This window comes from Aedes albopictus, chromosome 3 (assembly GCF_035046485.1).
Source record: "Aedes albopictus strain Foshan chromosome 3, AalbF5, whole genome shotgun sequence".
Taxonomy (NCBI): domain Eukaryota; kingdom Metazoa; phylum Arthropoda; class Insecta; order Diptera; family Culicidae; genus Aedes; species Aedes albopictus.
Genome location: NC_085138.1, coordinates 207,528,413 through 207,555,388, shown reverse-complemented (window position 1 = coordinate 207,555,388; position 26,976 = coordinate 207,528,413). Strand labels below are relative to the sequence as shown.

At 36.6% G+C, this 26,976-nt stretch overlaps 1 protein-coding gene across 15 annotated transcripts in view; it reads left to right on the top strand.

Annotated features, from left to right (window-relative positions):
• The window catches only part of LOC109432733 (innexin shaking-B), a 434,999-nt gene extending 408,382 nt beyond the window's left edge, over window positions 1-26,617 (top strand). For all 15 annotated transcript variants that reach the window (XM_062861050.1, XM_062861049.1, XM_062861044.1 and 12 more), the window contains one exon: window positions 16,599-26,617. In XM_062861050.1, coding sequence (XP_062717034.1) covers window positions 16,599-16,614 — 16 coding nt within the window. In that variant the 3' untranslated portion in view covers window positions 16,615-26,617. The remainder of the gene's footprint in view (window positions 1-16,598) is intronic.
• Window positions 26,618-26,976: the final 359 nt, after the last annotated feature.

The window sequence follows — 26,976 nt, the reverse complement described above, 5'->3', positions numbered from 1 at the left end:
TTCATGGGCATTTTTTAAAGGTAAAAAATTACCAAAAAACACATTTTTGACTTGAGGCACCTCGAAATCTTCACCAATTTAGCTGAAAATTTGACCCAGAAGTTTGTTTCAGCATTTGAATTAGGATGTGGGGGTGACTGGCTGAATTCGAGAAATTTCATTTTTTATGAAGAGGTCTAATATATATATATATATATATATATATATATATATATATATATATATATATATATATATATATATATATATATATATATATATATATATATATATATATATATATATATATATATATATATATATATATATATAAAGGTTCTAAACTATTTCCCGGATAGTTCCCGGAAATCATTTCCCGGATACTCCATATCCCGGAAAGACATTTTCCGGAATGGCTCATTTCCCGGAAAAACATTTTCCGGAATGCTCCATTTCCCGGAATGCCAAATTTCCCGGAAAGGCAATTCTAGGAAAACCTGAGATGATATTATAGAATCTTAAAACATCATCAGAAATCGAGCCCTAAAACTTTTATTATATTTTTTTTCAAGATTGTAGAACTTAATAACTGAATGAAACTCAGATTCTCGTTTAAGTTCACTTAACAAAGTAGAGCCAGCATCGTTGAGCCGAATGGATTTATATTGACTGGCTTTTCAATAATAAAATGTTCTTCCTTTTCTTCAAAGGCTGTTCTAGGTGCATTTATATAGTTGAACTGCTAACAGCATAGGAAATTTGCCCTTCTTCAATTCACAGTCTGTTCTTTCCAACCATGTAACGTTACAGAATTGATTCGCACCCAATTTATTAATTCTTTCTGGAAGGAATTAAAAATGGGTTGTTCTTTAGACCTGAAAAAAAAACAACACATTTTTCAGAGAACAAAAAATATAAGGTAAAGTTAATAGTTTGGCCAGCTATCAAATACGCAACGTTGTAACTAGAAAGAACAGCCTATTAATTAAAGAAGGGCAAATCTCCTATATAGAAAGCAGCAAGTGCCAATAAATCACATGGTTACCAACATGTGTTTTATTGGCACTTTTTGCATTCTATGTAGGAGATTTGCCCTTCTTTATTTAATAGGCTGTTCTTTCTAGTTACAACGTTGCGTATTTGATTGGCGGCCAAACAATTGGGTTGTTTAGTGAATAAAATATTTCTATTTTCTTCAGCCTAATCGAAAGAGCTCATTTTTCTGAGTATAACGTGATTTTATTGCGATTCAGTTAGGGGGCGTCCATAAATGACGTAGCTTTTCAGGGGGAGGGGGGTGTTTGTGATTTTGTGACGAAGTGTGACGATAAGGGGGCAGGGGTTTATGATATGCTACGTAGCTTTCTACTCAGCCTATTGAAAAAAGTATTTCAGAATTAATAAAATTTTTACTTGCAACAAGTATCATTATTCAGTAAATCAAAATAAAATAAAATATATTGCTTTAATTATTTATTTTTTCATTCAGATCAATGTAAATAACCAATGGACTACCCGCTTGGCGCACACCTACTGTTGATCAGCAAGAGTAAATCTATTTTATTTTGTATGGTGAAAAGCATCTAAACTTGAATTACTTGAAATAGGAAGCTTTTACTGAAAAAATATTTGGTAGGCTTAATAGTAGTCACCATTGTGCACAACCACTACCAAATATTTTTTCGAATAATATATTCCATTTCGATAAATTTGCCTTTAGATGCTATTCGCCATACAATATTTTTGTGATTTACTTTTAGCGATTTTTCGCGCATAGAAGCTAGCGCCACATTGGTCGATGCGGAGAGTAGGAAAACAGCCGATGTAGTTAATTCATTATGGAGATTGAAGGTAGCCTCAATTTCGCTCAAATGCTTCCCACGACCTGCTTGCTATAGAGCACTGCACACTGCTAAGTTTGCAAAGGAAAATTTTTCTAAGTTTTGGCATTTTTTCCAGGAGCTCCTTTCTACAGGACTTCCTCGAAGAATTCCTCCAATAATTTCATAAGCAGCTCCTCTAGCAGCTTTGTAAGGAATTTCTCATGGTGTTCTTTATAGGTTTCCCCAACAGGAGAAGGATAACATTTTCACAGAAATTCCTACTGAGAATCCCAGAAATAAAAACTTCTGAAAACATTACAAAAGGATCTGGAGAAGTCTCAGAAGGAACTTTTAGAAGAATTTCAAAAGGAACTCCTGGAGGAATTTGGAAAGGAAATTATAAAGAAATTTCAAAAGAAACTCCGTGAGGAGTTCCTTGAGTAATTCTAGATGGAGCATTCGGAGAAATCTTGAATAAACTCGTGAAAGAGTCTCAGAAGAAGATATTTGTTGATTCTCAGAAGGGAACTCCTGATTCAACTTCTGAAGAAAACACGGAAGAAATTTGTGAAAGAATCCCGGAAGAAATCTCTGAAGGAATCCCGAATGTAACTTTTGGGAAATACCGGAAGATTATCTGGATATAACTCCTGGTGGAATCTAAGAAAGAAAATCCTGGAGGAATTCCAGAAGGAACAATGGAAGGAATCCGTAAAGGGATTCCTCGCGGAATACTAAGAGAATGGAGGAATGCCGGAAAAAGTTCCTGGTATAGTCCCGGGAAAAAAAATCCTGAATAAATCCTAGAAGGAAGTCCTCAGGGAATACCAGAAGAATCCAGGAAGGAATTCCTGAAGGAATACGAAAAAGAACTTCTGGAGGAATCCCAGAAGCAATTCCTGGGAGGGCTCTTAAGTAATGTCGGTGGGATTTCCTGCCGAGATCTCGGAATGAATATCTGAGTGAATTCCAGAAGGAAATCAAGAAGGAACTCCTGGAGGAATACCGAAAGAAACTTCTTTGAGAAACACAGAAAAAATTCTGATGGGATCTTGCCTGAAGAAACTACTGGTGGAAGAGAGGAGAAGAAAACCTTGAAAGAACTCTTGAAGGAAATCATGGACAAACTTTCAGAAAAAACATTAGGAAACAAACTTCTGGTGAAATCTCAGAAAGAACTTTTGGAAGGATCTAAGAAGGAAATCCGGAAGGAAATATTGCAGGGATCTCTGAAGGACCCCCTGAAGGAATACAATAAGGAGGAATTTTCAAATGGAATCCCAAAGGAAATTCTTGGAGATATCCCAGAAGGAAGTCCTGAAGGAATTAAAAAGGGAAAAAAATCTCAAAAACGGGAATCCCAAAAGAAACTCCTTGAGGAATTCCAAAATGAACTGCTGCAAGAATTTTAGAAGAAACTTCTGCAGGGTCCTTCAAATGTCGTGGTGAATTTTATTCAAATGAAACCAATGTGATATTCTGAAGAGATTTGTTAGTGAGCAAACTAATATCTTCGGAAGAGCTTAGGCTAATATGGTATTTAACTATATTGGGAGCATCAATTTCCTGTTCTTCGGCATCAACCAGAACGATGGGTGGTTTATTGATTCATTAGCTTTGGTGATAATCTCCACTGGTTGCAGCTATGGTCTTGATGTCGGCGATATGATCCGGGCAGTCGGCAATGTTTTTTTTTCATAATATTCTACATATAGAAGTAAGAATTGAAATCAGAGTTTAATTTGTTTTTTTTTTTGGTTTTTTGACATGAAATTCGTTTAGGGGGGGAGGGGTGTCCAAGAAGCTACGTCATTTATAGAAGGGGGGTATCTGAATATGTGACGAAATGCTACGAGGGGGGAGGGGGGTATTTAAAATCGCTATAAAAAAGCTACGTCATTTATGGACGACCCCTTACTTTGTTTTGATGGATAAATAAACAAAACAAATTTAATTTCCGTGGATAGAATGACAGTTCAATTGATAAAATGACAGTTCGCCCCGAATAAAAAAATTTCCCCATACAAACTTTAAATGCATTTTAAAAATAGTTCCCGGCCACCAAAAATTATGAATTTTTGGATTTAGACTAATTTTTGGACGGAGAATCCGATTATGAAATTATCTGGATACCCCTAAAGAACCCAATTAACTCTATCTGATCCTTTTCTTACAAATGTGTTGTTCTTTCAAGTTAGACTGTTACAGAGTTGTTTAATTGCCAAACTGTCAATTGCACATTTAGAGATTTTCCCTTCTTCTAGCAATGGGCTGTTCTTTCGAGGCCTGTTTTTCGATCGCTTTCGTTCCAATCTAGCCTAATGACAATTTGGCTTAGTTATAATGTGTCCCAATGTATTTTCGGCCTAATAAGTCACACCCAGTCGTTAGGCAAAAACTTGAAGATGGTTTCGTGATATTTACAGTTTCAAAGGTTTAGTTTAAAAAGGAAAAAAAAAACATATTAGAGAAAAAAAATAAGAGGGTATAAGAGGGAGAGACCTACAGATAAATTTAATACAGTATACTCTTCTTTGATATAGTCAATCATTGACTTCCCCATTTTTAAAATTTGCCATTTCGTCTCTCATTTATTTTTTCATTTCAACGTTTTATTTTTGTTTTTTTTGTTCGCGTCTTATGTGTAGGTTTCAGAAGCGTTGTCAAAAGATGAGCCGACTTTTTCATTTCTTGAGCCAATATTGACTTATCTGCAACCCACCTATAGAGCTCGTAAATAGTAAGAAACTTTGGACCAAGGGTATACTGGTTACAAACTATACGCAAAATGCAACCGCTACCATTTTATTAGATATTATTCCTTTCTTTTGTTTTCTTTCGAATGTTATCTTTTGGAATTACAGCTGCCAGAATTGTCATTGAACATTTTCCTTCATTAAACAATGGCTATTCATTCAAGATGTTTTGTCGAAAATTTAGAAATAACGCTGAAAGCCCTGTTTAAGTTCTTGAACGAATACCAACCAAAATAAGTCAATTATTGTGCATTTCATAAAAAGGATGAAATTTAATGAGTCTGGGAATAACGACAACAGTTTTCCGGAAAATGTTTCATTCCGGAATATGGGATTCCGGAAAATGGGACATTCCGGAAAATGGGTTTCCGGAAAACGGGTCATTCCGAGAAATGTTTTCCGGAAAATGTATTTCCGGAAAATGATTTTCCGGGAATTGTCATAGAATCATATATACAGGGTGTTAGGTTCCTGAGTGCAAACTTTTTAAAGGGTGATAGAGGACCATAAATGGTGAAAAAAATTGTTCTACGCATATGGTCAAATCTCAACCGTTACGTAGTTATTGAACACCCCATGTTTTTGACTCTTATTGCCTTAACTGGCTATAACTTTAAAATGGTCAAACTTATCGCAGTTTTTTTTACCCTTATTCGAAAGATTATTGAATTTTCTATCAAATGGCATCTTTGAACCGATTGAATTAGTTAAATAACTAAGTTTTCTAGAGCAAATAACTTAAAAGTTGTGTGTTTTAATTTGTTTTTGTCAATTATCTTTAAAAAATGCGTCATAATTTAAAATTCTTTCTTTGGAGAAGTTGTGGCCCCTGCTCCACTCTACATTTCGTTCTTTGACATTAAACTCCTATCTCTTATCGTTTTCTTGCAATTTCGTTTTAAACGTCGCATTTCAGATCATTAATTTGCAATCGTCATGGTAAGCACGTTTTTGCGCACTGTGCCGCACATTTAAATGAAAATTGCAAGAAAACGATAAGAGTTAGAAGTTTGGCGTCAAAGAACGAATTGTAGAGTGGAACAGGGGTCACAACTTTGCCAAAGCAAGAATTTTAATTTATTACGCATGTTTCAAAGATAATTGACATAAACAAATTGAAACACGCTATTTTTAGCTATTTTGCTCTAGAAAATATAGTTTTTTAACTAAACCAATCGATTCAAAGATGTCATTTGATACAAAATTCAATAATCTCTCGAATAAGGGTAAAAAAACTGCGATAAGTATGACCATTTTAAAGTTATAGCCAGTTAAGGCAATAAGAGTCAAAAACATGGGGAGTTCAATAACTACGTAACGGTTGAGATTTGACCATATGCGTAGAACAATTTTTTTTCACCATTTATGGTCCTTTATCATCCTTTAAAAAGTTTGCACTCAGGAACCTAAAACCCTGTATAATGTGTGGCAAATATATATATGACACATTCTACCGTGACGTTACAACGTTTTGACGCATTCGTAGTCAGATTTTCCACTATTACTCATGAAAACGAGCGTAAACCTTAAAATGTTTTTTCATAATCGGATTCCTTGTAAAATTTCTGATATATTTGGCCTATTGAACATTTAGTTTTCATTAGAAAAACGTGTTTAAAATGCGTATTTGTAGCGTGACGTTACAACGCGCTAGAATCCGACCCTCTCTACCGCGCTACCAACATCTTAAAAAATCTGCTCGGATTTTTATGATATTCTGATTTTATTTCCACCATTGAAATTTATTGGTTTGTTCTTTAATTCAATGGAATAAAACATTTAAATTTCGGATTTGTTTTTGGATAATCGACTTTTACATTTCGTGACGTTACAACGCCCGTTCAGTTTCAAACAGGGTTCTGCTCGCGTTGTAACGTCATGAAAATGCACATCATGTTAGAATCAGAATAATCAGCCAAATTTACCTGAATTTGTGCATACATCATTGCATTATCTTCACTGCTTCAAGGGGGACTTAGTTCTATTGGAAATCCGTTTTGTGATAAATGGCTCGGAGGGCCAAGTTATTGCTATCAGTAGTATGAATACTCCTCCACGAAGGTTAATGACACCGGTACACATCTTCGCTTTAGTATCACCCATATTCTTCTAGTTTTGTTCCAAAGACTAACGCGCTGAGATCCATTATTTTACACCGCCAGATATTTAAAATTTTTAGCATATAACTCATCACGCCGTCGAGATAAGACACATTCTACCGTGACGTTACAAAGTTTCTACGCATTTGTAGTCAGATTTTTCACTATAATTCATAAAAACGATTGTAAACCTCATGATATTTTGTCACATTCAGATTCCTTGTAAAATTTCCGATATGTTTGACCTGTTTAACATAATTTTTTCATTAGAAAAACTTGTTTAAATTAAATCAGAATAATCAGCCAAAATTGCCCGAATTTGTGAATATATTATTACATTATTTTCACTTTTATTTCACTCTTGGAGCAGAGCGACTTTATTCTAATGAAAATCCGTTTTGTGATAAATGGCTCGGAGCGCCAAGTTATTGCTATCAGCAGTATGAAAACTCCTTTATGAAGGTTGATGGTACCCATCTTCGGCCTAGTACCACCCATATTCATTTAATTTTGTCTCAAAGACTAAACCGTTGATATTCATTACTTCGCACCGCCAGATATTTAGATTTTGCAGCATAAAACTAATCATGCCGTCGAATTAAACATTTTTTCAATAATTTATGCAATGTCATTGATTCAATTAGAAACGCTTTAAGATGTGCGAGCAGTTATTGAACCCAAGACATACCTGAGGATCTGCATACCACTTAGGGGCATCAATTTCTGTGATTCCGGAGACAAATAGACCTAATTCTGACAAAAAAAAACATCCTGTATATGTCAGAGTCATAATTACTTAGAGAGTTAGTGTCTTTGGCAATTTTGTTTGATAAGTCAAAAACTTACAGCTGATTTACTATTGGATGTGGGATTCTGACACACTGGGCGACGCTAATTAAAAGTTTACAATATTTTACAAACGATTAGAATTTCTTAAAAAGTTTTCAACAAATTTTGACTAATTGAGAAATTATTTTTTTGACAAAATTTTTGGGCACTTTATAAAATGTTGAATATTTTTTTAATAAATATAAAGTGCATGATTTTTCAAAATTTCAACTATCACTAGTCAGTTAGAAACTTGAACCAAACGGCTTTTAAACTGAAAATTCTTGACAAGATAAACAATTTTTCCAAAGACATCAATATTCTGAAAGTCTAAAGTCTAAGTAAATAATTAGAGTCCTGAGATATATGAGTTTCAATTTCGTAGGTGTTACGTCTGTTTGTCGGTGATTCTTGTTATATCAAAAATAGATATAACACTGACGTAATATCCATTCCATATATTTCAAGATCCTAACTATTTAGACAGTTGGTGTCCTCGACAAAATTGTTTGGCTTCAAGAACTTTCAATTGATGGGACGTATGATTTCAAATCCTTCCACTAGGAGGCGCTAGAGGGCATACACATTTTTAGTTTTACTTATCTCAGGATCGTGATAATTTGGAAAGATGGTTGCTTCATTAAAGTTGTTTGTTAGATCAAGGACTTTCAGTTTAATAGCCGTATGGTATTAATTTCTGCCATACAGTGGTGGTAGTTGCAAATTTTCAAAAGCATGCCAATTTTATTAATTACCCAAAACACATTCAACAAGCCGTAACGTTTTATAAAAAAATATAAAAAAAAATCTCAAATTTTGACCCATAGTTCCTCATCTTGGACTTAATTGGTTAGCTCTACACAAATATGGAGCGCTTTAAGCAGAATCATATTTTTGACTGTTGTTCTACTCTTATATCTTAGGAATAAGTGAATCAAATCAAATTAAATTTTGAAAGTTAAGTATTATATATTGATCTTTGATTGCTATTTGATTTGAATACAATGTGTCCAAAGTGAAAAAAGTTGCAGCTTGTAGAATACTTTTCATGAAATTCTAATCCCTTTCCTGTTTTTGCAAAATGGAAACTAACGTCTTCTAGTGGCAATATCTCGCATCTATTGGTAAATCAACTGCAAGTCCTTTACTTACCAAACAACTTTGCCGAAGAAATCGTATTTCTATATAATAGGGATCCTAAGATGTACGAAATTTAAAATTTGTAAGTTCTCTAGCGCCGCCCGTTGGTGGAACTTTAAATCCAACTATCCATCAACTGTAAGTCTTTGACCAACTTAATAACTTTGTAATTCCGCAAGTGTTTCGTCTGTTGGCTACTGGTATCACAGAAACTTTCGGTTTGAGTGGTATTTGATTACGATTAAAAAATTTTACAATATCACAGTACAATTACATCGTCGATTTTGACCAAACACCATCCCCCGTCCTTCAAAAGTCTACGTAGTTTATGAACGGTTAATGGTACGCAATTTATAAACGATATCTTGAAAAAAAGCTCATACACAACGATAACGAAACTGTTTTGAATATAGAACTACGTTTGTTCAATTCAGAAGCCGTCCAAGCCAGAAAGATTTGGTCTTTTCCACAGAACTTTTTTTCGTGACGTTACAACGCAAACTTCAACCAGGTGAAACTCAGGCTTCCGTGAACCAATTTTCTTTCTTTTAGTCTCATTTGAAAGATCTTTTCGAGTACAAAGAGCATACAAAATTTCATATTTGTAACGATTTACGTATTAGAATAAAATTGAAAAATGTTGATTTTTCGTGACGTTACAACGCAATAAAAACCCATACTATGATCAGCCATATTTCAGAGTTGTAAAGTCTTCCGATTAAAAATCTTTTTATGCTAGAAAATCTACATACATTTATCCACAAATGATGGAAGACTTTTGAAAAATCAGTTTGTTGATGTTTAAAATACGACAGTTTTTACGAAAAGTGTGCCTAAATGACTTAAAATCACGATTTTAATGTTAGTCTTAATCCTTGTTTAATTTATATTTATTGTCATACTAATATCATATCGAATACATTTTTGGATGGCAAATGTAATGTAGAATGTGATAAAAATATCAAATATGCCATAACTCAACATTGAAAAATAGGTATTGATGATACGGGGCCTGTAGAATGTGTCATATATATATATATATATATATATATATATATATATATATATATATATATATATATATATATATATATATATATATATATATATATATATATATATATATATATATATATATATATATATATATATATATATGTCACCGAAGCGTCACGGCGGCGCAGGTTTTTGTTGCGCAGAAGTCACTGTGACTTACTTCTAGCAAGTAAGTGTTTATTTGTTAGAAGTAAGTCACAGTGACTTCTGCGCAACAAAAACCTGCGCCGCCGTGACTCTTCGGTTACAAGTGTGTTACTTGGGTGGCCCAAAAGCAAAGGGGTGTAAGTGCCACAAGTAACAAAATTAATTTTATAATGCTTTTGAAGTATTCTTCAACACCTGTTCTTTAAAACCATGCATAAACCAAATTGCTCTGCAACACGACATCAACTCAACCATAAACCCGCCATAAGACCAAAGAGGCCCATCCTAAGATGCTCTTGGAGAGTTGTTTTTAAATTTCTCTTAAAACTTGTTGTACTTCCCAAGTTGTCCTCAAAGCGAATTGCTCTCTCCTTGTAGAATTCTTCAAGTGCACGATAAAACGTTAATAAATTTGTCAGTGTTATTGCTGATGCAGCTTTTATGTCGACAGAAAAGTTTGATGAATTAAATTGAAATTAAAAACACAATAGGGGGATTCACTCAACAGCGTAAACTGATTAAACTGATTAAACCTCGCGATCACCAAGGCAATCTTTGAATATTTCATTCTCAAAATCATGAAACATTTCAAATAAGCAGAAAATCATGGCTTACGCAGCAATTTAATCTGTTTAGTGAATACCCCTAATGAAAATGACACATTATTGTAATCGGGATTAATTTATTACACAAATTGGAAATATTTCCGTGGTGTAACAAGGATGCCAAATGCCAAGCGAAATTCATCGTATAAATGTTGCAAGATACTTCCAAAAATTGCATCGCGCTTCCATTATAACGCACTAATAAAATATTTAAAAATATTATTCCTGGTCATGCGAACATTGCTCATGAGTTTTCTCAACATGGCTTCCATTGAAATCTAGGCCGGTGGTCGGTTCATCATCGATGGTTTTAATCAACATCACCATAAGATCGTCTTAAATTTCTTTCAACTCATGCCAGAGCTAAAAGCATAACTCAAGAATACTAGGATTTATAACGTTCTCAATGCAGCCTGGTTGGCCTCCATCCAGAACGCCTTAAATTTATTTCATCTTATGCAAGGGTAAGAAGTATTTCTCAAGAGTACTCAGTTTTATAACGTTCTTGATATAGGTTTATGCAAACTCCGCCAAGAACGTCATAAAACATGTACGCCAAATTGTAAACAAACAATAAATTATCGCACCGCGGTGGATTTTCTGAATCTCGTCCGATGAATTTATTTATCAGCCCGGTACCGTTGCCAACCAGGCAGACCTTTTTCGATAACCGGCCTTGATGCGGTGCAGTGCCTCGTTCCTCCGGCCAGCACTTCCAACAGGTAAGTAGTTGTTGATTTTGAAGATCGATGATTGGAACCCCGATTGCACGGGAAACGATGTCCTAGATGACCATACCTATCTCATTTCGAATGCTGCAACCGGAGGAACTTGGCACTGCACCGCGTTGCGGTTGGGTTTCCGGGTAGGTGTTCTTGATTGGCAGCAATAATGGAACGATGAGAATCAAAATCTGATGCTTGAGTTTTTTCTTGTATTTTTCATGTACCAAACTGTTTTTATGCGAGAACAGTTACTCTTGATCAAGAACGGATGATTGAAGATAACTACAAGAACCTTATAAAACTGAGAATAAGTTCAACAGTTCTTGTTGTGTTTATGGTTTTATGAACTGAACCTCAAGTATTCTTGGAGGTGTTTTTAAAACCACATATTGACGAAGGATAGTTGTGCTCAGCTGAGACTCCGATAAGATCAACTAGAATATGCAATGTTCCGATAAAACTATCATAAAAACAAATAAAACCAAATAGAATTAAGATTGTTACTTGGGTGACCATTTCGTCAATTTTGAGCTGAGCGTTTCAAAAAAAATCTTCAGATTTCAGGATTTTTAAAGATTTTTTTTACGATGATTAGAAAAATTACAATAAATCGTTGAAAATTGGGTCGATTTTGAAACTCTATATATTGTGTATGGGATGAAAAAATGGTGAAAAACTTTAATCATCATTTACTCGAAAGTGGGTTTTTGTCACTCACACTTCTTTGCTTCTAAAACCCCCTCATATACCTATTAAATTTTCTCGAAGTACAGCAGGTTTTCGGATTGTGCGATATTTGCCAGAAAACCGTTCGTCAGAAAACCATTCGCCAGAATACTATTTGCCCGAAAGTACCATTTGCCAGAATGTACCATTTCCCAGAATATTTTTTTTTTCTATAAATTAATTGATACTGAAGATATGACTGGAAATTTAGTGGATTTATCACCAAAAAAATGTCGTCAATTTTATTATTTTACAATAATTCCATTTCTTAAAGCAGTTAATCACTTCGATGTATCTAGTCTCTAGGTGCATAGGTCCACAAATACCTTGTACGGTGAAAAGACTGCTGGCCGATGTCCATTGGGCCAAATGGCCAATGGGCAGAATGGTAATCACGAATCGCAATACACTATCTATGGAACAGGTAACGGAATGGTTTTTCAATTTGTTAAGATTCCCTATAAGGCCGGAACAAATCTCAATTTCTTCTTTTGTCACTTAGCTCGTTGACTCGCCAAGGGGGGGGGGGGGGGTTGTGATAAATAATAAATGTATTTGATGAAAAATTACCCAAACAATTAGGCAAAATCGTCAAATTCAGCGGATTTGTTAAGAAATTTTCTCGACGACTCTAATTTCACTTTAAATTTTTTAAATTTCGATAATAATTATTTGTGTCCCCCCTCAAAATCACGATTTCCGACAAAAATTTTCCGAGGGGGGAGGGGGTGACATAAGAGAGAATCGAAATTTGTGTCAGCCTAAATTAGCTTATAGGGTATCGCGCCACTTGGGCGGTGGCTTCTATATTCGTCTGTTTTCTACTTTAACTCAGTCAATTTTGTACCAATTGACTTGAAATGTTGTACACGGGTAGATACTATAGCTATCTCACCACATTCCAAAAGTTGTTTCAATTGGTTCAAATTTGACTGAGTTATAGTGGAAAACAGACGAATATAGAAGCAACCTCCCAAGTGGCGCGATTCCCTACTTCTACAAATTGATATTGCTTCATTGTTTTACCGTTTTACCGTAATAAACAATTATTTGCTAAAACTAGCTGTCCCGGCAAACTTTGTCTTGCCAATCTTTTGGAGATTTGACAGCTTTGTCTTGCCAATCTTTTGGTGATTTGACAGCTTCTGAGCTCATTTAAGCACCGCACTCTAGATTGATTTCATTTAGATCGTGTTGATTTTCTTTCCAGCACATAAAAAATTAATATTTTACCACTAGCTGCCCCGGCAAACGTCGTTCTGCCTGCCTACTGTGTTTTTGACAGGCAGTTCTGAAGAAAACTGCCCCGCAAAATGGAATTTCAAACTTTCTCGTCGAAGCCCTGCACGTATGAAACACTGAAAGAATGGTGTAGATCCGTTGACCCGTTCCCGGCCCTATTCGTGATATACAAACACCATTCCATTTTTATTTATATAGATTATTCATACTTTTTTAGCTCATTTTCATAACTTTTTTTTTCTTATAAACAAAGCAACCATATATATATATATATAGAGATAGAATAGACTGGGTCAACAAAGTCATTTTTTTTTGGAACAAGGCTTTTCAGATTCCTTTTGGCGTCTAGAACAACTGTGCAAAATTTGGGAGCGATTGGTTGCGTCCCCGTATTCCGCATTGCGGTTGAAATTTGTATGGAATTCGGGGAAACGTGATTTTTTGCATTTTTCCCATAAATTGAACATTTCTGTCTAAACCGATCTAACTAATTACGTTGAAGTATAGCCTTGATCCGACACTTCCGATCCGATCTGCACAAAGTAATTACGTGCAGATCGTCTGATGGTGCTTAACATTTATAATATGCAGAAAGAACATCAATAATAAAATCTCAATTTTTTGCCAAACTTAACAAGCGTATAACTTTTTTCACAAGCTCGAATCACTTTGCGGTCTTCGGTAAAGTTTTTCAGCATATCCTAGACTTTACTTGACTATTATCGGATACATAGTTTTAGACAAAAAATTTCAACTTATGAGGAAAATGCAAAAAAGGACGTTTTTCTATACTAAATTCCATATATATTTCAATCGCAATTTGGTATACGGGGACCTAACCAATCGTTTCCAAAATTTTCACAGTTGTTTTGGGCGCAAATATAGATTGAAAAAGCTTTGTTCCGGGTTGGTGCGATCAAATTTTATTTTTCTCCGTACAACGTTGACCCACTCTAATATATATACACATATTAGAGAATCAAAGGGGTGTAAGTGACCATTTTGTCGATTTTGAGCTGAGCGTTTCAAAAATTCGTAAGATTTCAAGCTTTCAGGAATTTTTTAAGATTATTTTTACGATGATTAGAAAAATTAAAATAAATCGTTGAAAATTGGGTCGATTTTGAAACTTTAATCGTCATTTCGAAAGAGGGTTTTTGACACTTACACCCCTTTGCTTCTAAAACCCCCTCATATGTTAAATTTTCTCAAAGTACAACAGGTTTTCGGATTGTGCGATATTTGCCAGAAAACCATTCGCCAGAAAACCATTCGCCAGAATGACAAACGCCAGAAAACAATTTGCCAGAGTACATATACATACATACATACATTTATTTGTTCAACATCATTAAGACAAGACATAATCAACAATAGTGCGCCACAATACTCGTTTGTGGCTGCGGCTCTCCATCCTCGGTCGCGCCCAATGCTCGCCAAGTCACGCTCCACCTGGTCCGCCCATCGTGCTCTCTGCGCTCCACGCCTTCTTATGCCAACCGGATCAGTTGCAAACACCAGCTTTGCAGGGTTGTTGTCCGGCATTCTTGCGACATGGCCTGCCCACCGTATCCTTCTGGCTTTGGCCACCTTCTGGATGCAGGGTTCGCCGTAAAGTTCAGCGAGCTCGTGGTTCATCTTTCTTCGCCACACACCGTTCTCCTGCACACCGCCGATAATCGTTCTTAGCACGCGTCGCTCGAAAACTCCGAGGTACTTGTAGGTCCTCCTCGAGCATGGTCCATGTCTCGTGCCCGTAGAGGATCACCGGTCTTTTTAGCGTTTTGTACATGGCGCATTTGGTGCGTGGGTGAATCCTTTTTGACCGCAGTTTCTTCTGGAGCCCGTAATAGGCCCGACTTCCACTGATGATGCGCCTCTGAATTTCACGGCTCACGTTGTTGTCAGCCGTCAGTAAGGATCCGAGGTAGACGAATTCCTCCACCACCTCGAAAGTATCCCCGTCTATCGTAACATTACTACCCAGACGGATCCGGTCGTGTTCGGTTCCGCCTACCAGCATGTACTTTGTATTTGAGGCATTCACCACCAGTCCGACCTTTGCTGCTTCGCGTTTCAGGCAGGTGTACAGCTCTGCCACCGTTCCAAATGTTCTAGCGATAATGTCCATGTCGTCCGCAAAGCACACAAATTGACCGGATTTTGTGAAAATCGTTCCCCGGCTGTTGAGCCCGGCTCGTTGAGCAGGAAAACCGTTTTCGTCCATGATTCGCCATAGCTCTGCGCGGTCGATACTGTCGTATGCCGCTTTGAAGTCGATGAACAGGTGATGTGTTGGGACCTGGTATTCACGGCATTTCTGGAGGATTTGCCGTACGGTAAAGATCTGGACCGTTGTCGACCGGCCGTCGATGAAGCCAGCCTGATAACTTCCCACGAACTCATTCGTTTTAGGTGACAGACGTCGGAAGATGATCTGGGATAGCACTTTGTAGGCAGCATTCAAAATAGTGATCGCCCTGAAGTTCTCACATTCTAAATGGTCGCCTTTCTTGTGAATGGGGCAGCTTACCCTTTCCTTCCACTCCTCCGGTAGCTGTTCGGTTCCCCAGATCCTGACTATCAGCCCATCTTGATGAGTTCAGCTGCGATACCATCCTTACCAGCTGTTTTGCCAGAATACTATTTGCCCGACTTATATACCCAACAAGGAATATAAAAAAATGTCCGCAAGTACCATTTGCGAGAATGTATCATTCCCCAGAATATTTTTTTTTCTATAAGTTTATTGAAACTGAAGATATGACTGAAAATTTAGTTGATTTATTACCAAAAAAAAAAATGTCGTCAATTTTAACCCTCTAATACCCAGTCCCGCCTTCAGACGGGGTATAGTTTGAGCATTTTTGTATTTTTTGTGTCGTGGAAAATCTTTTTTTTTATATATTTTTGGCAAATATTTAGGACTGTTCTGTATATCTCAAAATGGTTTTAGGTGTATTTTAAAGCGTATTTACATTTCTTTAAATCATTGAAAAAATTATGTTTAAGTCACCTTTTAGAAGTAATTGTTTATTTTGTATTGAATCGCTACAATTGACATATTTTAAATTTTTCCCAAATCATACTATCCTTGTTTAATTGTTTAAGGGAATCGTGTAGAAATTATTTTCCATAAAACTACACGGAAAATAAAATTTTCTGTGTAAAAAATTTAAAATAATAATATTACAACAATTATCATGAAATCTCAAAATGTTTTCATCTCAAAAAATCCGTACCCCAAATTGGCTTCCAGGAAAAATATAAAAGTGTGGGGATGTTCAAAAATAAAAATTAGAAAAATCAAAAACTGAAATTCACAAAATCGAGAATTAAAAAGAATCATCTTCCAAAACATGTTTGAATCGATTTTAGATTGATCAAAATCAAAAATTTGGGTATTAGAGGGTTAATATTTTTCAATAATTCAATTTCTTAAAGCAGTTAATCACTTCGATTATGTTTGCAGTGTTCCTTGGGCATAGAGTATCTTCGTGCCTGCCACACGATATACACATGCAAAATGGTCATTGGCAGAGGAAGCTCTCAGTTAATAACTGTGGAAGTGCTCATAGAACACTAAGCTGAGAAGCAGGCTTTGTCCCAGTGAGGACGTTACGCCAAGAAGAGGAGAGGAGGATGTTTACAGTGACCGGCACAAAAACAGATCCACCATATAGAGGTTACAGTTTCTTTTGAAAACTACATGCAAACATGATGAAATATATCTTTCAATGAATGCACTACATCCATTTAACATTGTTTTAGTGATCTGTGTTGAAAAATATTTGGTTTTTGAGGAATAAAGTGAATTCTGATAAATTTGGGGAAAATTGCTTAAAAATTGGGTATGACAGAAAAAAAGATCCACTTAGCAATTAATTCTGAAACTTCAAAATTTCGCCAAATTTTCACATGTCTTTTTTCTTGGTGTATGCTATTGTGATGTTTTTGACATATTCAATTAATTTTGACATGAGTTTCATCAATTTTAGGGTAATATGGGGTGAGTTTATTTTAAATGGTAAGTATAATGGGTAACATTTTCCCTAAACTTAAGAAACTATCTGTAAGCAAGAATAAATGCTTCACAACATTAAGCATTAAATATTATTTGATAACTCAAAAAAATTTCACGCTTGTGTATCGCAAATATCACCTCAACTATTTTTACCGATTTTTTTTCAAATGTGTTTAATGAAAAAATGACTACTCCAGCAGAAAGTGTTGTATGGGTGATGGCCACTAAATACGTCAAGTTTCAAGAACGAAAATATTAAAATAAATCCAAATTGAGTCCAGAATTTCAAAAGAAGCAGTTTTGGTGCAAAAAAAATCTTACAGTAAAACTAGAAAGAGTAGCCCAAGTAACCACGGTACTGAAGCCGTGTTGCATGCAGATATACGGTCTATTTAGAACAATCATTACTTTGCGTGAACTCTTAATGTTGATTTAAAGTGGAAATGGGCATGTGGATATATGCGACTGAACCAAGATTATACCAGTATTGCCCATTTCCACGTTTAATCTAACATAAGATTGCATGTAAAGTCACGATTGCTCTAAATACGCCGTACATCTGCATGCAATAAGGCTTCAGCACCGTGGTTACCCGAGCAAAGTTCAACAACAAAATCACAGCAAATCGAAAACATGATTTGTATTCAGCAACAAATTGTTATCACATTTGATATCAGTTAATCAGTTAATTAGATTTCAAATTTTGTTTTCGGTTTGCTGTTATTTTAAATCAATATAAATATTTAGTGTTAGAATAGTTTTAAATCTTTAAGTAAACTCTGTAAAGTATTTCTAGGAATGTATCATTAGGCGCTGTCCATAAACTACGTAGACTTTTTTCGGCCATCTCAGACCCCCCCCCCCTCCCCCCTCGTAGACTTTTGTCCATACAAAATTTTCGAAATTTGTATGGAGCGTAGACTTTGGCCAGACCCTCCCGTCCCCCCTAAGAGTCTACGTAGTTTATGGACAGGCCCTTAGTGCAATTATATGATTGCATTTATGATTTGATATTAGACGGATTTCGCGCCAACTCGAACAAATGTTGGCAGCATCCTCTCAGATTACAATGAAACTTTCTAGGTGTGTAGACCTTGACTAGATATGCCACTTTGCATACTTAGTTTCTTCAAACATTATCTAGACTATCTTTTGAAAAGGGCTTAACTTTTTTACCGTTTTTTTTAATGTGTTTAATAAAAAATGGCTACTCCTACAAGAAAGTGTTGTATGAGTGATTGTCACTAAATACGTGAAGTTCCAAGAAAAAAATATTTAAAAAATCCAAATTGAGCCCTACACTGAAAAAATCTCTTTCAAAAATTCAAAATCGATTTACAAAAAAACACCATCTATGAATTTTGTCTCCAGATAGGTAAATATGTTCTTTACTAACCGTCTATACACCACAAGATGGGCACTTTTAAGGAAAAAAAGTTTTTCTAACAAAAACTTTTTCATGTCCAAATGATTTTTTGTATTGCCTTTTGTTATCAAAAGCTAAACCAGTGAAGGTCGTAATCCTCTCAGAATCCAATCAAACACCATTTTTTAGAAGATTGTGTCTCATTTATTCACGTAGATTTTTCTTATTCATTCAATCAATTCATTTTTTATATTTGAATGAATACTTAAATGTATTCTCTTATGAAATGACGAATGTTGCCCCAAATCGTATTTGGATAACTGCAGATAACTGCTTCTTTTAAACGCCTATACATTGTAAGACTATGTTTTGACATTATCCCACCTAGGATGTGAGGCTAGGCTCACCGCGATGCCGTAGTTCAGCATTCAGCGAGCCTGTTTGGGTCATATTGACCCCAATAACCTACTAAATTTAATTCTTGAGTATGTTAGAACCATCCCAGATAACCAGTAATCATATAAAACGTTGCATAAGATGATAAAGTGGAGGCGATATGCGTACATTTTACATGCGCTTAAATGGAGGCATGTACGCATATGGCCTCCACTTTATCATCTTCTCCCTTTCGTGACGGAGCGCAAAAAAGTGAAATCTTCATACAAATTGCTCAACTTTGGCTCTCCAGAACTCTTAGATTTCCCAAAAAAAAGTAATTATTATTTTTACTCATTTGAAAGTACTACTCTTTATCTTTTGATTTTTAGCGTTGACTACGTAGATAAATCGGAAATAAATTATATGCGACAGATAAAACTTTTTCATGTTTTACCGTTTTTACCCACTTTTTGTTTACCTTGTTGTGGTAAATTTGACAGGCAACGTAAACAAAAGTTTATTTCACACATACAAGTATAAGTAATGGCTGAATTAGTGGAACAATTTACATCATATTTGGTGGGCTTCGTGGCCGTGCGGTTAGCGGCGTCAGTCGTCTAGGCGTTTCGTAAGCCTCGGAGTGCGGGTTCCATTCCCGCTCCAATCGGGGAAAACTTTTCGTCGAACGGAAAATTCTCCATTGGGCCACTGGGTGTTATGTGTGTTGTCCGTTGTCTCGTGTATGTGTAATGTTCAGTCTGTGCAGCCTCTGGCTGAAGACGGTGTAGTGTCTTTTTTTAAAACAAAGTCTAAACAGATGAAAAAATATGCAAGATTGTTACCGCTCAGCAGCACAATTGTGTTGGTTCGTCACGAAAGGGTTATGCAACGTTTTATATGATTACTGGTTGTCTGGGATAAAGCAACATGAATGGGTAACAAAACGTCGAAAGACAAAACGTCGAATGCCAAAACGTCGAATGCCAAAACGTCGAAAGGACAAAACGTCGAAGGGACAAAACGCCGAAAGGACAAAACGTCGAAAAGTGTGTAAGTGTTTGCAGTTCAGTGTGGTTTGTTTGAGATTTTGTGTGGAACAATTTAATCCTTTTGATAGCCTGAGAGGGGTGGCGATACGGTAGATCCACCAAGATGGCAGGATGACCAACTTATTAACGGGGACACACTCATTATGTCTCATTACCTCGGGTCACTGCCCAAGCGCTGAAGGGCAGTGACTCATTTTGCACTCTATGGTGCTTCAGACCCGAGTTGAAATCACCAGCTGTGTAAAGATTATTGTGTGGATACTTGGCATTATTGTGCTAGTACCATATTCTGAAATACCGGATGAATTTCGGAGAAGGACAGCCGTAACAAAACCAAACGCCCTTGAAGGAAAAATGCGCCCGATGATCGCCATCGCCACCCTGAAGGTGCCAGAGATCCAGCCAACGGAAGTTATGACGTAATGCTGAAAAATTTGAGGAAGGTGTTACTGACATTGTGTCACTCGCAGTGTTGCATTTGAACGCGATCAATTTGCGTTGAAGTTCAAAAACGGCACGCTAGGATCAAAATTATTCAGTTCAAAATTTGGAATGCACGTGAGCTCCAAAGTAAACGCAGCTTGAGCAAGAAATGCACCCGCAGAATGCCAACATGCCAACATGGTACCCTGGGACCTGGTAAATTGAAATGGTCATGTTTCTACCATTTTTGGGCTGATTTGATTCAGAAACTCACCCTCAATTGAAAAGGGGAACCCATTCGGTCACCGTGGATTACCGGAAAATCCAAAATCTTAATGTCCGATGCCAAAATATCCCACTTCATTGTGGCGCCTATTTTCGCGCATCAACGCATGTATGCAGATTGCAGATGCGTCACAAAGTCCTAGAGCAGCACCTTGGTCAGGACGCACATAAGATTTGATGACACTTTCAACATCAGTTCATTTTTGGGGCTCCAAAGAAGAAAGAAAAGAACAGGCCGGGAAAGTCCGGGAATAAATAATGTTACACTTAACGTGACGTGATGTGAGTTTTTATAAACGACAGTTTATATTATATACCCGCGAAGTACTGTTCAAGAAACATGCGCACCCTGAGGTGTTATTTCAGGGAGCCTCAGGAAGGCTCCCCTCTGAACAAGTTGGCAGATTCAAGTGAAAGAATGAGTATCCTTTTAAAATAACACAGCGCAACATTTTTTTGTCTCAAAAGCAAACTTATGTGTCTCCGAAGGATTTTGAGCCGCTGAACCCGAATCCGGGCTCAGATTTGCTCCAACACGTCACAATTTTGAACTATACCTCAATTTATAGGGCAAAATATGCGATTCTGGGCTTTTTTGACTGCAAGCCATTGAGCATGGAAATATTTTTTTTATGCAATCAAAAGGTTAATTGGTCAATTAACATCTAAATTTACGACTCATGCAAAATATTTCGTTTTACCTAATCAAATTTCATAGATTTAAGCATTTTACGTTAGTATGAAAACTTGCATGCAACTTTTGGAGGGTGACTTGTATGGGAAATATCGTACCTAACATAAATCGCTTAAAACTATCAAATTTGATTTGGTAAAACGAAATATTTTGCATGAGTCGGTAATTTAGATGTTAATTGACCATTTAACCTTTTGGTTGTTAAAAAAAATAGTTCCATGCTTAATAACTTGCAGTCAAAGAAGCCCAAAATCGCATATTTTGCCCTATAAATTGAGGTATAGCTCAAAATTGTGACGTGTTGGAGCAAATCTGAGCCCAGATTCGGATTCAGTGGCCCAAAATCTGTCAGAGACACATAAGTTTGCTCTTGAGACAGACCAAAAGCTATTTTTTGTTACGCTGTGTAATAAATAACTCACTATTTGCTTAGATTACTCTTTTTCGACGTTTTGTCCTCTCGACGTTTTGTCCCTTTCGACGTTTTGGCATTCGACCTTTTGTCTTTCGACGTTTTGTCCCTAAGCCATTCAAAAGAGGAAAGATTCATGGGTAAAATACAGTAGCTCCATCTTCAACAATTATAATCTATATAAATAAAAATAGAATGGTGTTTGTATGTCACGAATACGCTCGGGAACGGGTCAACGGATATACTTCATTCTTTCACTGTTGCATTCTTGCAGGGCTCCGACGTGTTCGTGCGGAAAAATAATAATGAAAATCGACCGGGAAAGCAATGAAAACGGGAAAAATTGAAACTTCATTTTTCAGGGCATTTTTCTACTGACTGTTCTGTCAAAAACACAGTAGGGAGGCAGTACGACGTTTGCCGGGACAGCTAGTAACAGTATAAAAGGATAAAACAAAAAATGACCTTTGGCCAAATGACCTTCGACAAAATGGCCTGCAAATAAATGCCCTAATGCCAATGATACTAAGATTCCATAACAGTAGTCCGAGCGCCACTAGCCGTAATATGTACCATAAGCCCAGATATGCTAAACTCACATGTTACATTCATGGCGATAAGGGATTATATTGGTTAGAAATGGCGCAAATAAGCTAGGAAGTTCATCCAGAATGAACAACAGATAAATGAAAGAAGGAAAAAACTTTTCTGGGATTATTAGAATTAATTTCCCCAAGAACAAGTTTTTCCTAATATTTAGTCTAGTGATATTCGGCCTAATAATGAGACATTCCGGGTACTGACTTTCGGAAAGTGACAGCCAGGCTAATGGTATAGGTAAAACCGTCACTTAGGTTTTTCTTATTAATGTGTATTTTAACTTCTGCTAATTTTTCACTTTACTTAATTAATTATTTCTGTGCATTTTATTCATTGCTTCCAAAAGGTTATTCATGATGAAGCGTTGATCAAAAATATCACGCACGACAAAGTTATTTACTTTATTGTTTATGGTCTTCGATTGACTTATGTGTGTGATCAACATTTCCGGGTAATTTTGCTATTTGGCAAAAAAAATATGATTTAAAGTGATCATGTTATTGAAGGCTGAAAAGAAGCCTATGTTTCAAAGAAGAGAAAATCTTTGATGAATATTGATCATATTCCGGCAAAATAACATTTGACGTCAGATCAACTTGTCCATAAGACAAATTTGTGGAAATGTTCTAATTGAAAAAAATAATAAACTGTTGTGGAATGCGCAAAAAAATAATTAAATATCATAAAAGATTTAATGTATTGCATTTATTGATAGCTCTTAAATCAGTTCCAATATTTTATTTAACTTTTGCATCTAAATCTGAACAAAACCAATATTGACGAATTTCGCGCCAACTCGACCAACGGTTGGCAGCACCCTCTCAGAATCGAATGAAACTTGGTGGACATAAACAATACGGAATTTTTCGAAATTTTTCAAGAGTAACTTTTGAAAAGGGCCTAATTGTTTTTCATTGATTTTTTTTTAAATCGATGTAACTCAAAAATGACAAGAGCTACAAAAAAGTGTTGTATGGCGGAGTATCGTGAAATTTCATGAAGTTTTTTAGAAAAATATCAAAAAATATAAAACTACTTTCTACACTGAAAAAAAAAGGTTTTAAAAATTAAAATCAATATTGCAAAAAACCCTAACATTTATCTGGACTAACATTTGAAAAGGGCGTATATTTTCTCTAACTTTTATATTAATGTAACTCAAAATTATAATATATATGTGATATATTGTGGACTGTTGTAGAATTGTCGGAAGTGATAAACAGTTAATCAATATAGAGATTGTATTTTTATTGCACAAAAGCAGGATTTTTTTAATGCGAATTTTGAATGATCGAACTGAATTTTGTTGACGCTCAATGGTAGGCGCATAATTTCATTGTGGAGATTTCGAATAAACGCATATTAAAAAAAAAACTTTTTTTTATATATTTATTTTTTATTTTTTTTTCTCTAATGTTTTGTGGCATTACACTATGTTCTTATTCCTAGTTAAATATTCATATATTTTTATTAATTTAATCGAACAATTTGAAAACCTTTGGTTCTTCATTAGAGTTGGAATATGTTTTGGCCATGATTTTATTATGAGCGATCGGTACAAAAGAATGAAGTTTTTGTGTGCCAGATATAGTTTTTGCTATTTTGAATAGTTCATCAAACTCTTCTGCTGTCGTTGTGTTTTTTTTTCCTTCTAAACCATAGGGGGATAATCTGCTCAACAGACACCCTAACAGAAGGTTAGGGTAGTGTAGGTCTGACAGGCCGTCTTCTACAACAAAAGTAAAATCCAGGACTACTCTCTCCTCGTACCCACTAAACCATTCCTATGGTCGCCAAACCCTACGTCTCTCCGGAACCACCAAGAAGGTATTGCTTCAGAGAGGGGCTAGTGCACATCGCGCCCACAAGGTTAGCTGCGTAGCCTGCACCATCACGGTAGCACGGCGTTCCAGCCAAACTCATCCCTACACATCCTCTGGACCAAGTTGTCCGGGTTTGTGTCCTCCCCGCATGTGGCAAGCATGCGGTCACGCATTGTGCGAAAACGCGGGCACACGAACAAAACGTGTTCCGCCGTTTCCTCTAAACCATTGCACGCTGGGCATTCGGGAGAATCCGCATGCCCGAAACGGTGTAGATACTGTCGGAAGCAACCATGACCTGTAAGGACCTGTGTCAGGTGGAATGTAACTTCCCCATGGCGCCTATTAATCCAACTATCTACCCTCGGTATCAACCTATGGGTCCACCTCCCTTTAGTGGAACTGTCCCACGCGCGCTGCCATTTGACCATAGAGGCCATCCTGGCAGTCCTGCGTATGCCTCTTGTGCCGCGCATTTCGAAGCACTCCATGTCCTCACTGATAAGAATGCTGATAGGCACCATACCAGTAATGACGCAGAGAGCGTCGTGTGACACGGTACGGTATGCGCTCGCAACCCTCAGGCACATAAGCCTATAAGTACTTTCCAGCTTCCGTCGGTAGCATTTAGTACTTAGCGCGGTGCCCCACGCCGGGCCGCCATACCTAAGTATGGACGTAGCAACACTAGCCAGAAGCTTGCGCTTACTGGCGTACATCGCAGAGCTATTGGACATCATCCGGGACAGTGCCGCAATAGCTGTGGAGGCTCTTTTACAGGCATAATCGACGTGGCTACCGAAGGTAAGCTTATCGTCGATCATCACGCCCAAGTGTTTGACGGAGCGCTTTGACAGGATAGTACACTCTCCTACACTGATCTCCATCTGCTGCTCCGACTTCAGGTTGTTAACAACCGTCACCTCTGTCTTGTGGTGAGCAAGTCGTTGTGTATTGTTCATTCGATATGTAACAGAAATTCAATTTTGTGATATTTTTCTGTTTGTGTAACTGCCTATTCTTAAAGCTCCCGAGGAGTTTTAATAGTATTGCTACAATCCTTGGCAAGACTGGCTCGTTTTGCCATTCGTTTGAGAGTGCCACCAATGGCATCACAAGGCCCTTTTCCATGCGATGTTGCAAAAAGTGCCACTCTGCTTCTAATCCATGCTTTGATTTGAAATTGCAAAGACTAGCAAATTTTTTCTTATTTTTATAATACGCTGCAGCACCATCAGACATAAATGAAATCTTTAACAAATTAATCGACTATTTCAAAAAGTTTAATAATTTTGAAATGAATAACTGAACAGCTTTTGTGTCGTGGGTCATTACTTCTGATATTATAATAAAGCCACAGACAAACAGACGTAACACTCTGATAATTCCCATCGTACACCGATTTATCGGTCTTTTTCAAAATATGATAGTTGGCCAACTGCCCACCCGTGGCGCTCGCATCGGTTTTGTTCGAGTCTGACGTTTGCTCACTACCGCCACCTAGTTGATGGTCGGCCAAACTTAGTCCTTTTAGCATTGGGCGAATTTGTTTCCGTGACTATGAAACTAGGGTTTTTTGCAATATTGATTTTAATTTTAAAACCTTTTTTTTTCAGTGTAGAAAGTAGTTTTATATTTTTTTGATATTTTTCTACAAAGCTTCAAATAATTTCACGATACTCCGCCATGCAAAACTTTTTTGTAGCTCTTGTCATTTTTGAGTTACATCGACTTAAAAAAAACAATGAAAAAAAATTAGGCCCTCTTCAAAAGTTACTCTTGAAAAAATTTCAAAAAACAAAGTATGCATGTACTGATTTATCGACCGTATTCTATAATTAACTTGATGATTTTGTGGCTATATCGGTCTCTTTCTACTCATAAGTATAAGGGAGTAGAGATCAAAGTGGATAATGAAATGATAGATATGATAGAATTCGCTAGGTAGCGAACAAGTGTGAAAATTTTATAGAAGGTGAAATTAGGCAAGTAGGCCATGTATTGAACGAATACATCGAATGCGTGAAACTTCTGCCGTGCGACCTGTGCTTTTAAACAGATCGGCTTGATTGGTAGTTCATACCACCTTACCAAGGCTGGCAAAAGTTTCAGGCACCCGACTGCCTAATGTATTGTTCTGTTTTCATCACAAATTCTATCGATCGGTAGCTTTTTCGGAATTCGCACTCCGTTCATAGAGGTATGTCTATATCGCGACGTGTTCTTCCTATTAGCTTTTTCGATCTTATAGGATAGAACACTTTTCTTTTTGAGCCAAACTTTTCATATCATGTACTGATTTATCGACCGTATTCTATAATTAACTTGATGATTTTGTGGCTATATCGGTCTCTTTCTACTCATAAGTATAAGGGAGTAGAGATCAAAGTGGATAATGAAATGATAGATATGATAGAATTCGCTAGGTAGCGAACAAGTGTGAAAATTTTATAGAAGGTGAAATTAGGCAAGTAGGCCATGTATTGAACGAATACATCGAATGCGTGAAACTTCTGCCGTGCGACCTGTGCTTTTAAACAGATCGGCTTGGTTGGTAGTTCATACCACCTTACCAAGACTTTTGCCAGTCTTGGTAAGGTGGTATGAACTACCAACCAAGCCGATCTGTTTAAAAGCACAGGTCGCACGGCAGAAGTTTCACGCATTCGATGTATTCGTTCAATACATGGCCTACTTACCTAATTTCACCTTCTATAAAATTTTCACACTTGTTCGCTACCTAGCGAATTCTATCATATCTATCATTTCATTATCCACTTTGATCTCTACTCCCTT